Source organism: Heptranchias perlo, chromosome 4 (genome assembly GCF_035084215.1).
Source record: "Heptranchias perlo isolate sHepPer1 chromosome 4, sHepPer1.hap1, whole genome shotgun sequence".
In the NCBI taxonomy this organism is placed as follows: Eukaryota; Metazoa; Chordata; class Chondrichthyes; order Hexanchiformes; family Hexanchidae; genus Heptranchias; species Heptranchias perlo.
The window spans coordinates 127,900,884-127,913,074 of record NC_090328.1 but is presented as its reverse complement, the minus strand read 5'-3'; the positions used below and the strand labels follow the sequence as shown (position 1 = coordinate 127,913,074).

Sequence of the window (12,191 nt, the reverse complement as noted above, 5' to 3'; positions counted from 1 at the left end):
CTCTGCCATCATTGAGGATGGGGATGTTCACAGAGCCTCCTCCTCTCTTTAGTTGTTTAATTGTCCACCACCATTCAGGACTGGATGTGGCAAGACTGCAGAGCTTTGATCTGATCCGTTGGTTGTGGAATCTCTTAGCTCTGTTGCTTCCGCTGTTTAGCATGCATGTAGTCCTGAGTTGTAGCTTCACCAGGTTGGCACCTCATTTTTAGGTACACCTGGTGCGGCTCCTGGCATGCCCTTCCACACCTTTGTGTGTGGCTGTCTCAGGATGTGTGTAGACCCCCAGTATGCAAATACCAAGTGTCACTACATGCTGGTTTTCTGCCTGTCCAACACAGTGAGAAGGATTGGCCACGGTAGCCAAGCAGGTGCAGGACGTCCCGTTCAGCTGGACCGTCCCCTCTCCCACCTGCCCCAGGTGGAGAAGTTCCTGTGGAGGAACCCCTTCGATCACAAGGCCATCAGACAGTGGTCAACATAAAACGTTCTCAGAGTCCTGCAAGGAACTGAGAGGTGGACTCGATCGGTTTCTTCCCCGACCAGACGGTGGTGGAAACTGACCACAGGCACCAGGATGTAGCCTGGATGGTGGTTAGAAAGACCCTCCCAATGCGGTCCTTCCAACACGCACGCAACCTCAGTGTTACCGCGAGCTGCCCTCGAGGCTGTGCTGGTGATGAAACCGTCATCCACCTCCTGGTGGGCTTCCCCCTTGTGCAGAGGGTGTGGAGAGAGATGCGCTGGTATCTGTCCCGGTTCATCCCCAACAGTTCGGTAACACAGGACGCTGTGCTCTACGGACTGTTCCACAGGAAAGATATCACTTGCGACTGGAAGACCATCAACTCGGTGAAGGAGGCCCTTTGATCCGCACGAAACATACTGGTCTTCCAGCTGAAGGAGCTGTCCATGACTGAGTGTTGCCGACTGGCACACTCCAAGGTCCAGGAGTACGTGCTGCGGGACGCACTGAGGCGAGGTGCAGCCTACGCAAAGGCTCTATGGGGAAAGGCCACCGTGTAAGGCCATCCGACCTTGTATTGTTCACCATGAGTCATAAGAAATACTGTGTTTGAATTGTAATAATGAGATCGCTTTGTGTACTATCTATCTGTGGTGTTCTTGGTTTGAAATGTACTGTTTTGGAATTGTGATATTTACTTTGAAATGTGTGTACCTTTTAAATTCTAATGAAATAAAGTATATTTTGAAATTTAAAAAATGCAAACCATAACAATGACCCAGGGTTATTTGGTGCACTATACTGTTCTGGTTCTGGCAGTGCCCAGTGTGTGCTTGTACCACTATCTGTAACGAGAACAGAAGGTACATTTATGAGTACATTAGTACACCTTGCTACTTTACAATTGCCTTTGAAAGTAACGATGTGGAACACTGAAGACCATCATGTTCAGTTCTCACCAGATCTGAAGACAGGATCATATTGGAACATATGAGCTGCCATGTGCCCTCCTCCCACATCAAAAGGAATGTCTTTGACTGTCTCGAACATCTTCTGCTGGTTGTCAGGGATTTCACTGTATTGCTCTCCCCACCAGTACCACTGTAGGCCCTGTTGTTGCAGACCACCTTATTGTCCAAAAGTGACCTGAGCAGACAATATTGGCTGTGGTCATTCTGCACTCATCATGTGATGCTGCATTAGCTTCCATGTACTGTCATGGCTGCATGATGCAAATGTTAGAGACGCATTTCTTTAAATAAAAAGCACCAGCACCATTGTGAAATCTTTTACATAATTATATTAGTGTCAATACAGTGCTCAGTATGACTACTACGGACTGATTTTAAAAATGCACGTTCTCAGTGGGGAATCTCACCCACTAGAAGTTCATATTGGGACATCGTGGGGCACTGTCCACAGTTTTCCATCCATTAAAATTTGCTCGCTGGGAGTTCACATCTACTGAAATCCGGGTGATTGAACAGCTTGTTAACGACTTGGGCAATTTTAAAATGAGCCTCAGTGCCGGCATGTGTTGATTGGACAGTTTTTGCCGGACACGATAATTGAATTTGTGAGGCACGAAACTGACTGGAGGAAACCCAGGTGAAGCCTCCAGTTTGACAGACAGGTGCTCCTCACGAACAGAGATAAGTGAACTTTGATACTGATTTGTAAAGGAGGAAAATATGGTCATTTGTGTTTGACAGTAAAGAAAGTTCCTGGATGCCAATTTGCCATCTTCACAATTCACTGCCACAGTTCTGAAGACTCTCGAGTGGTTGGAGTCATACCGAGCAGAAAGGAAGATGGTAGTGGTTGTTGGAGGCCAATCAGCTCAGCCCCAGGACATTGCTGCAGCAGTTCCTCAGGGCAGTGTCCTAGGCCCAACCATCTTCAACTGCTTCACCAATGACCTTCCCTCCATCATAAGGTCAGAAATGGGGATGTTCGCTGATGATTGCACAGTGTTCAGTTCCATTCGTAACCCCTCAGATAATGAAGCAGTCCGAGCCCGCATGCAGCAAGACCTGGACAACATCCAGGCTTGGGCTGATATGTGGCAAGTGACACTCGCGCCAGACAAGTGCCAGGCAATGACCATCTCCAACAAGAGAGAATCTAACCACCTCCCCTTGACATTCAATGGCATTATCATTGCCAAATCCCCCACAATCAAGATCCTGGGGGTCACCATTGACCAGAAAGTTAACTGGACAAGCCACATAAATACTGTGACTGCAAGAGCAGGTCAGAGGCTGGGTATTCTGAGGCAAGTGATTCACCTCCTGACTCCCCAAAGCCTTTCCACCATCTACAAGGCACAAGTCAGGAGTGTGATGGAATACTCTCCACTTGCCTGGATGAGTGCAGCTCCAACAACACTCAAGAAGCTCGACACCATCGAGGACAAAGCAGCCCGCTTGATTGGCGCCCCATCCACCACCCTAAACATTCACTCCCTCCAGCACCAGCGCACAGTGGCTGCAGTGTGTACCATCCACAGGATGCACTGCAGCAACTCGCCAAAGCTTGTTCGCCAGCACCGACCAAACCCGCGACCTCTACCACCTAGAAGGACAAGGGCAGCAGGCACATGGGAACACCACCACCTGCACGTTCCCCTCCAAGTCACACACCATCCCGACTTGGAAATATATCGCCGTTCCTTCTTTGTCGCTGGGTCAAAATCCTGGCTCTCCCTTCCCAACAGCACTGTGGGAGAACCTTCACCAAAAGGACTGCAGCGGGTGAAGAAGGCGGCTCACCACCACCTTCTCAAGGGCAATTAGGGATGGGCAATAAATGCTGGCCTCGCCAGCGACGCCCACATCCCATGAACGAATTAAAAAATGATGGAGGGATTGCAGCATAACCAGTGAAATTTTCACATTTACTTTATTATATTCTGAATTTAATTCACTTCACCTCACAATGAGACCTAAAGTTTCAAATACGAAAGTGTAAGTACAGGTAAATAAAGCCTTAAAAAGGCCAACAGCACTTTGGGCTTTATAATTAGGGGCATTGAGTGCAAGATTAACAAGTAATTCTAAATTTGTACAAACTCTGTTTAGGCCACAGTTAGAGTATTGTGTGTAGTTTATAGAAAGGATGTTAAAGCCAGAGAGAACATACAGCATCGATTCACCAGGATGATGCCAGGGATGGGAAACTGTGGCTATGAGGAGAGGCTTGAGGGACAGGGATTGTTCCCACTGGAGCAGTGAAGGGCAAGAGGAGATTTAATAGACGTTTTTAAAATTATGAAGGGTTTTTATAGAGTGACTATTTCCTCTGATTGGGGAGTCAGTGATGAGGGGGGTCATCAATTGAAAATTGTCACTAAGACAGTGAGAAGACAGGGTGGGGAATGTTCTTTGTATTGAGACAGAGACCATCGTATCTTTTAAGGGAAAATGTGGTACATATTTGGAGCAGAGGTAGATACAGGTCTATGGGGAAAGTGCTGGGCACTGGGGTTAATTTTGGGCTGTTCTAGCAGAGAGCCTGGCACAGACACAATGGACCAAACGGCCTTTTTTTGTGCGGTAAATATCTGTGATTCTATGGTATTAATAACTACCTAAGCAATATAGTGCTGCTCTGGTAGTTAAAAAGAGAACCAGCAGAACTACAGCAAATGATGAAACCACCATATGGGCAATCGATTTAAGAAAAATTGTGTGACTTGTAGCAATAACATGATAACAGAATTATAGGAAGGAGAAAAGATCGGAACGAACACAAAGAAAAGGAGAGAGCAACGGGGAAAAGGGTGGAATAAAAGGTGACGAGTTAGGGGTCAGAAGAGATTGTGGGGCCCGAGCACAAGTCAAAGATAAAAACAGAGGACGGAGTATACGATGGGGGAGTGGGAAAAAGGAAAATGGGAACAGGAGAAAAATGTTTCTAAAGTGATATAAAAGTAACTAATTGAATAGTGGGAGAATTGAAAGAAGTTACATTAAAACTATAGTCAAAAATGGAAAATGAAAGGTAGAAGGGAAAATGACAAAGTGGAGAGAGGACGGGAGGAGATCAGGAGATTGCTGAATGCTGCACTTTCCATTCATTTCCTAAACTGTAAATGTAATAATGAGAGGGGGGAGTGTAGCGACGAGTAATTCAGGAGTCCAATCTGAAGCGTTGCAAGAATCTCCGAGGTCGTCGGAGAGAGGGAGGAACAAGTTCCTTTTTTAAAACAGTGATGAGTCAGAGCAAAGGAGGAAGAAACAGGTATAAAAGGGAGAGAGGGAACAGAGACATGCAGAAGCCGGGGACAGGAGAGAGAGAGAGTCAGACCAATATAGACATCTAATCATCTGGGAGTTAGGGACAGTGAAATACATTGAGATCAGGAAAAAAAGACAGCAACAGTCTGAGCACCAGGAGCAGCGAGTGAGGAGAACACTTACTGTTAGTTTTAGAGTAGCCCAGGCTGAACAGTCGTGAGCTGAGATGAAGAGTCTCCTGTGTGTTTTGGTAATCAACATGTTCCTCACCTCCTTTCCCACTTCTGTCTTGTCGCAGACTTTCAAGAGCGGGGAATCAGGTGTCAAACTGTGCGACCGGGAGTTCATCAGAGCCGTGATCTTTGCTTGTGGAGGTTCTCGCTGGAAGATGTTTCTCGATAACCAAAACGGTGAGTATTCAAAAACTCCATTTACTGTGTCCCTGTCCAAAAAACAATCCAAGTTCAGCGTTAGAAATCGAGAGGTTATAGTGTTATTGATGGAGACTCTCACTGAGCCAGGGATATAGTGATCATATTAGGTTTATTGTAACTGGAATATCCATCTTCCTATTTATATGTAGAGGCTCACTCCGAAAAGTTCACCGGGAGCATGAAAACTGATTTTATATTAGAAAATGTTTATTTCAACTTTATTTGCGAGGAGCAGCCTTTCTCTTAGACCTTGAGGGGAGAAACGTGTGTATTATAAGATTATTATTAATATATGTTGTGATGTAAAACGTCTGTGGACTGCAGTCGGCATCAGACAAGGGTGAGTAGAAATGTTGGAAATACAGAGCGGCTCAGTGATCATCTGAAGGACAAGTTAACGTGAGACTCGTTGTCAGAACCATTATTTTCAGGAGAGAACCGCTGTCTTTCGGATGCTGACTGACCTGATGTTCATTTCCAGGACTTTCTCTTCTTATTTCAGATTATCCAGCAGTGTCAATGACTCTTTTATCTGTAGCTCTGAGTGGGTAAAGTTGGGTGCAGTCACCTGGAGGAGGTCTCACCCAGCAGTTACTGTTTATTTGGAGCTGGACCATCGCCTGACTCTGTGATGAAGCAAGGCTTCCCATCATGGAGGAGATATCCTGGGTAAATGCTGGCATCACCACACGTCCTGATCATATTTTAATGGAATCTCACAGTGCTTTTAGGGCGCTATTTTTGTTTAGTGTGAACATCATTTATTTAAACACTTCACAATTTCCACCTCTTTTCTGATTAACTTTTTAGAATTACCGACCCTAATTATTGTTTAGAGATGTGACTATACTTCAGGTACTGCTCACAGACCAGCACCTGTAAAGTGTGATGCAGAACTGGAAAACTTGAATGATGCTGCATCTGACCCTCTGCCCAGTCAGTGCCCGCAGGCATGAAGATGCAGAATTCTGCTCGCTGACTGGTTGTACTTTTAATGTCAGCAGAGAAAAGGCTGATGAGAATGTTGATTCATTCCCAGTACTGCAAAGATTCAAATTTCAGTTTAAGAAGCCATAGAGTGCACTGCCTGAGAACTGGTCAAACTCAGCCTGACACGACACTGGAGTTATACTGCACCTGGTGTGAAGCCCAAGTGGTGTGAGACTACCTTCTGGAGATGGTCTCATATCTGTTGCCTTTGATATACTGCCTTGGATGGGGAACACAACTCCTGAGTTATACTTCCAGTTTCAGTGCGCTTTGTATCCAAAACCGCCTTGCATTGGTGTAAAGGTGGTACAATGACACAGTTAAAGGGACATCTGTCATTCTAAGCAGCAATCGGAAAGGAAGGTCAATAGCATAAAGATTTTAATTTAAAACAATATATATTTCCACTGACTTGTAAACCACTGATTTATTTCACGAACAATTCTCATTTGAAGCACTGGGGGTGGAGGGGGGGGTGGGGGCGGTGGGTTGCAGGCCAGCAGAACATGTCGAAGATTAGGCTATTGGTAGAATACCTGAGTAGATGCATGACGAAGGAGGCCAACAGAATATAATCGACCTGACAAAATTCCAGCATGTCATCCTTGAATGTGGAGGATGGTGTCAGATGAGGCAATCCCTGGCCCATAGTGAGTATGACCTAGCAAATTTATTATTGGTAATTATCAGCATTTCACCGATATCAAACAGCACTGGGATGGCATCAGCTTATCGAAGTTATTTTCTGTTTTACCTTCTTTCCGGATCAGGATCCTGGAAATAAGGATAGAGATGAATGGTTTGAGAAATTATTTTTGAAGGGGATGGCTAAGAAAAGACAACAAACTGGATTGGAAAACGATGAATCAAAACAAGGTTCTGGTATAGATTCAGAAGTCTGAAGTGCACGAACTGATTCCAGGACTAGTGGCCGAATCCCATTCTGCAAATAGCTATTAATAATAGTTTGACCGTGCGTAGTGTATTGACAAAAGAGCAGAATTTCCAGCTGTCAAGCAGGGGAGAGAAACTCACAAATCAAAAATTACAAACATGTAATTCCTATCGGCAGGGTGGGGTGGGGGAGGGGGGCGGTGGGTGACGGGAGAAAAAGAGAGCAACAGTCCAAGAGTTAGAGAAAAACAAATCTGCCAATAGACAAAAATGTTTCCCTAAACACATCAGAATGGGTAAGTTCTCTCATGAGGTCGCTCCCCTCCAGAATTGGTGATCCACTGACTGGTGCTTTCATCAACTTTCTGTCACAACTGCAGTGCAGAACTGTTCAACTGATTGACCAGACATTGATTACCCACTCGGGATAGTTGTCAATTATTTCTCTGACTACGTATGCAACAATGTATCCTTAAACAACTATATCCGCGCAGTCCGTATACAGTGGAGTACATTAAAGCAGAGGACTTTTGAGAGTCCAGAGGCTGGAACATTCCTCTGCCCTGGACAGAGGAGCGCAGGTGAAAGCCTCCTGCAGTCGGGACAGAGGGAAGGAAAATAAAAGCAATTTCAATAACCTATTAGTGATGACAGGTGGAGTTTTATTTCTGTTCCAGATCCCTTCCAGACCTCATCTGATAAGGACTACTTCAAGGAGATGGACAATGACAGGAACCAGCAACTTGAACCATCTTTTGCAGAGCAAGTGTTCGACGATTACTACAACCAGGATGAGCAGATACCAGATGATTTCAGTGAGTACATCCGCCAGATTGAGGGAGGCAGCAATAAAGACCGCGCATTTGCATCGTCACTGATGCAACATCTACCCTGGGCCAGATCCTTCAGGAAGAAAAGGGAGGAATCGGCAGAAATGTTAAGAAGATGCTGCACTTCTGGCTGCACCCAAAAGGAAATCAGTAGCTTCTGCTGAAAACTGTACATCTCTATTTATAGAATATTCTGCACACATGGACTCTGTTTAAGTAAGACTGTAAAATGTGTAGTCTATTAAACATCTCACAAATGTGGAATAACGCAAACGTAATTTACATGTAATTCCCAGTATGGTTTATGGTCTATGTGACGGACTTGTGATAGTCATCCTGAAACTCTTACAACAAATAAAAAAAATTGCAGCTGTAAAGGTTTCAACTTTTCATTTCTTGTGAAAATTATTTTTTGTAAATAGTTTATTTTGTTTGTTAACAAATATTATAGTCTATTTCCCAATGGTCTCCGCACACTATCACTCATCCCCATGAGTAACCTCTGGGGTGAGATTCAAAAAGCATCCAATCAAGGCGAATTTAGTATGTATTGATGATCACAGATATAAGCTTTACCTTATATAAAACCATATTAGCTGGTATAATAAAATATATATGGTAATGACTTCCTCCTGATAGGCAACATTAAATAGGGGTAAATTTAAGATCATACACAATTTTCCAAATCCAATCCTTTACAACAACAACTTGCATTGAAATAGCGCCTTTAACATAATAAAACAAACACAAGGCACTGTATTATTTATTAATTTAAAGGCATCATCACACCACTTGCGAAAAGGGTTTAATCTGATAACTGTTGCTTAGCCGCAGAGGTGCTCCGCTGTGCGACGAGCTCTTCAAAATATAAACTGAAAACATTCCTTTATTTTGTTCCGATGCATCAAATGATGTTGAACCCAGAAAAACTACTGCAACTAAACACAGAAACATAGAAAATAGGAGCAAGAGTAGGCCACTCGGCCCTGCGGGCCTGCTCTGCCATTCAAAATGATCACAACTGATCGTCTAACTTTGTACCCTGTTCCCGCTTTTTCCCCAGATCCCTTGATCCCTTTAGCATTAAGAAATATTTCTATCTCCTTCTTGAATACATCTAATGACTTGGCCTCCACTGCCTTCTGTGGTGGAGAATTCCACAGGTTCACCACCCTCTGAGTGAAGAAATTTCTCCTCATCTCGGTTCGAAATGGCATACCCCATATCCTGAGACTGTGACCTCTGGTTCTGGACTCCCCAGCCATCGGGAACATCCTCCCTGCATCTAGTCTGACTAGTCCTGTTAGAATTTTATATTTTTCGATGAGATCACCTCTCGTTCTTCTAAACTCTAGTGAATATAGGCCTAATCGTCCCAATCTCTCCTAATACGTCAGTCCTGCCATCCCAGGAATCAGTCTGGTAAACCTTCGTTGCACTCCCTCCATGGCAAGGACCAAAACTGCACACAATACTCCAGATGTGGTCTCACCAAGGCCCTGTATAACTGCAGTAAGACATCCCTGCTGCTATACTCAAATCCTCTTGCAATGAAGGCCAACATACCATTCACCTTCCCAACTGCTTGCTGCACCTGAATGCTCGCTTTCAGCGACTGGTGTACAAGGACATCCAGGTCTCGTTGCATCTCCCCTTTTCCCAATCTATCACCAGTCAGATAATAATCTGCCTTTCTGTTTTTACAACCAAAGTGGATAACCTCACATTTATCCTCATTATGCTGCATCTGCCATGTTCTTGCCCACTCACCCAACTTGTCTAAATCACATTGGAGCCTCTTTGCATCCTCCTCACAGCCCACATTCCACTCCAGCTTTGTGTCGTCTCCAACTTGGAAATGTTACATTTAGTTCCTTCATTCAAATCATTGATATATATTGTGAATAGATGGGGCCCAAGCACTGATCCCTGCGGTACCCCACTAGTCACAGCCTGCTCCCCGGAATAAGACCCGTTTATTCCTACTTTCTGTTTCCTGTCTGTCAACCATGCCAGTATATTCCCCCCAATCCCATGTGCTTTAATCTTGCACACTAACCTCTTGTGTGGGACCTTATCAAAAGCCTTCTGAAAATCCAAACAGAACACATCCACTGGTTCTCCCCTATCTATTCTACGAGTTACATCTTCAAAAAACTCCAGTAGATTTGTTAAGCATGATTTCCCTTTCATAAACCCATGCTGACTTTGTCCAATCCTGTTAATGCCTTCCAAGTGTTCTGTTATCACATCATTTACAATAGACTCGAGCATTTGACCCACTACTGATGTGAGGCTAACTGGTCTGTAATTCCCTGTGTTTTCTCTCCCTCCTTTTTTAAATAGTGGGATTACATTTGCCACCCTCCAATCTTTCGGGACTGTTCCAGAGTCGAAAGAATTTTGGAAGGTGTCCACCAATGCATCCATTATTTCCAGGGTCACTTCCTTTAGTACTCTAGTAAAGGGAAATAAAATTATATAAACTGAAATCGGGTACGATCAGAAAAACCTATTCCACAGTCAAAAATCAAGGCTTAGTGCAAGCATGGTTGATATGGAGCAGCTTTGTGATAGGGCACTTAAACTTCCGATTCATACCCAGTGCCTTTAATGTAGTAAAACATCCCAAGGCGCTTCACATGCGATTTATCAAACAGAATTTGACACCGAGCCACATAAAGAGATATTAGGATAGGCGACCAAATGCTTGGTCAAAGAAGTAGGTTTAAAGGAGTGTCTTAAAGGAAGTGAGAGAGGTAGAGAGGCGGAGAGGTTTAGGGAGGGAATTGTAGAGCTTAGGGCCGAGGCAGCTGAAGGCAAGGCAGGCAATGGTGAGGCGACGGAAATGCAGGATGCCCAGGAGGCCAGAATTGGAGAAGCGAAGAGATCTCAGAGGGTTGTAGCGCTGGAGGAGATTACAGAGATAGGGAGGGGCGAGGCCATGGAGGGATTTGAACAAAGGGATGAGAATTTTAAAATCGAGGCATTGCCGGACCAGGAGTCAATGTAGGTCAGTGAGCACAGGGGTGATGGGTGAAAGGGACTTGGTGCGAGTTAGGATACAGGCAGCACAAATTTTGGATGAGCTGAAGTTTATGGAGGGTGGAAGATGGGAGGCCAGCCAAGAGATCATTGTAATAGTCGAGTCTAGAGGTAACAACGGCATGGAAGAGGGTTTCAGCAGCCGATGGGCTGAGGCATGTGCGGAGATGAGCAATATTATGAAGGTGGACGTATGGGTCTTGGTGATGGAGAGGATATGGGGTTGGAAGCTCAGCTCAGGGTCAAATAGGATGCCGAGGTTGTGAACAGTCTTGTTCAGCCTCAGGCAGTGACCAGGGAGGGGGATGGTGTTTGGAATGGAGTTTCTGGCGGGTCCCGAAGACAATGACTTCGGTCTTCCCAATATTTAATTGGAGGAAATTTCTGCTCATCCAATACTGGATATTGGTCAAGCAGCATGACAAATCAGAAGCAATAGAGGGGTCAGTAGAGGTGGTGATGAGGTAGACCTAGAAGTTGTCAGTGTACATGTGGAAACTGACATTGTGTTTTTGGATGATATCGCTGAGGGGCAGCATGCAGATGAGAATTAGGAGGGGGCCAAGGATAGATCCTTAAGGTACTCCAGAAGTAGCATTGGCGGAAGAGAAGCCTTTGCAGGTTATTCTCTGGACAGACAGGAATGGAACCAAGTCCCACCAAGCTGGACAAGAGAGGAGAGGCTTTGAAGGAGGATGGTGTGGTCATCCATGTCAAAGGACCAAGACAGGCCGAGAAAAGTGAGCAGGGATAATGCATCATGGGCACAGTCACGTTGTGACTTTGAGAAGGGCTGTTTCAGTGCTGTGGCAGGGGCAGAAACCTGATTGGAGAAGTTCAAACATGGAGTTGTAGGAACGATGGGGAAGGATTTGGGAGGTGATAACAGCAGGAGAACAGGCTGATTTTTTAACTTTCTTTCCTGTCAGCTGTGCTGTGGTTCACTGATAGAGTTTTATTTCTGTTCTACAGCCCTTTCAAACCTCAGTCGATAAAAACAACTTCGAGGAGATGGCTAACATGAAGAAGTCTCAGATGCTTGAAGATGACAGGTTCCAGAAAAAAGAGGCGTCTTTTGGAGAGCAACAATTTTACAGGGACGACAGTGAATATCAGCAGGTACCAGATGATTTTAATGAGTACATGTGCCAGATTGAGGGAGAATGGAGGATGAGTAGGACACTTGCATCACCACAAATGAAGCATCTCCCTTGGGCAAGGTCCCTCAGGAAGGAAAAGGAAGTGATAAAAGGAACAATGTTCGAATGCCGCAGTATCGGCTCACTGAGTTCAA

The 12,191-nt window shown here is 44.8% G+C and overlaps 1 protein-coding gene across 1 annotated transcript; it reads left to right on the top strand.

Annotated features, from left to right (window-relative positions):
- Positions 1-4,729: 4,729 nt before the first annotated feature.
- LOC137320603 (relaxin-3-like) lies at positions 4,730-8,229 on the top strand. The gene is made up of 2 exons (XM_067982287.1): positions 4,730-5,114; positions 7,700-8,229. Exons 1-2 carry the CDS (start codon positions 4,931-4,933, stop codon positions 8,014-8,016), a joined length of 501 nt encoding a protein of 166 aa, XP_067838388.1. The 5' UTR covers positions 4,730-4,930; the 3' UTR covers positions 8,017-8,229.
- The last annotated feature ends 3,962 nt before the right edge of the window (positions 8,230-12,191 follow it).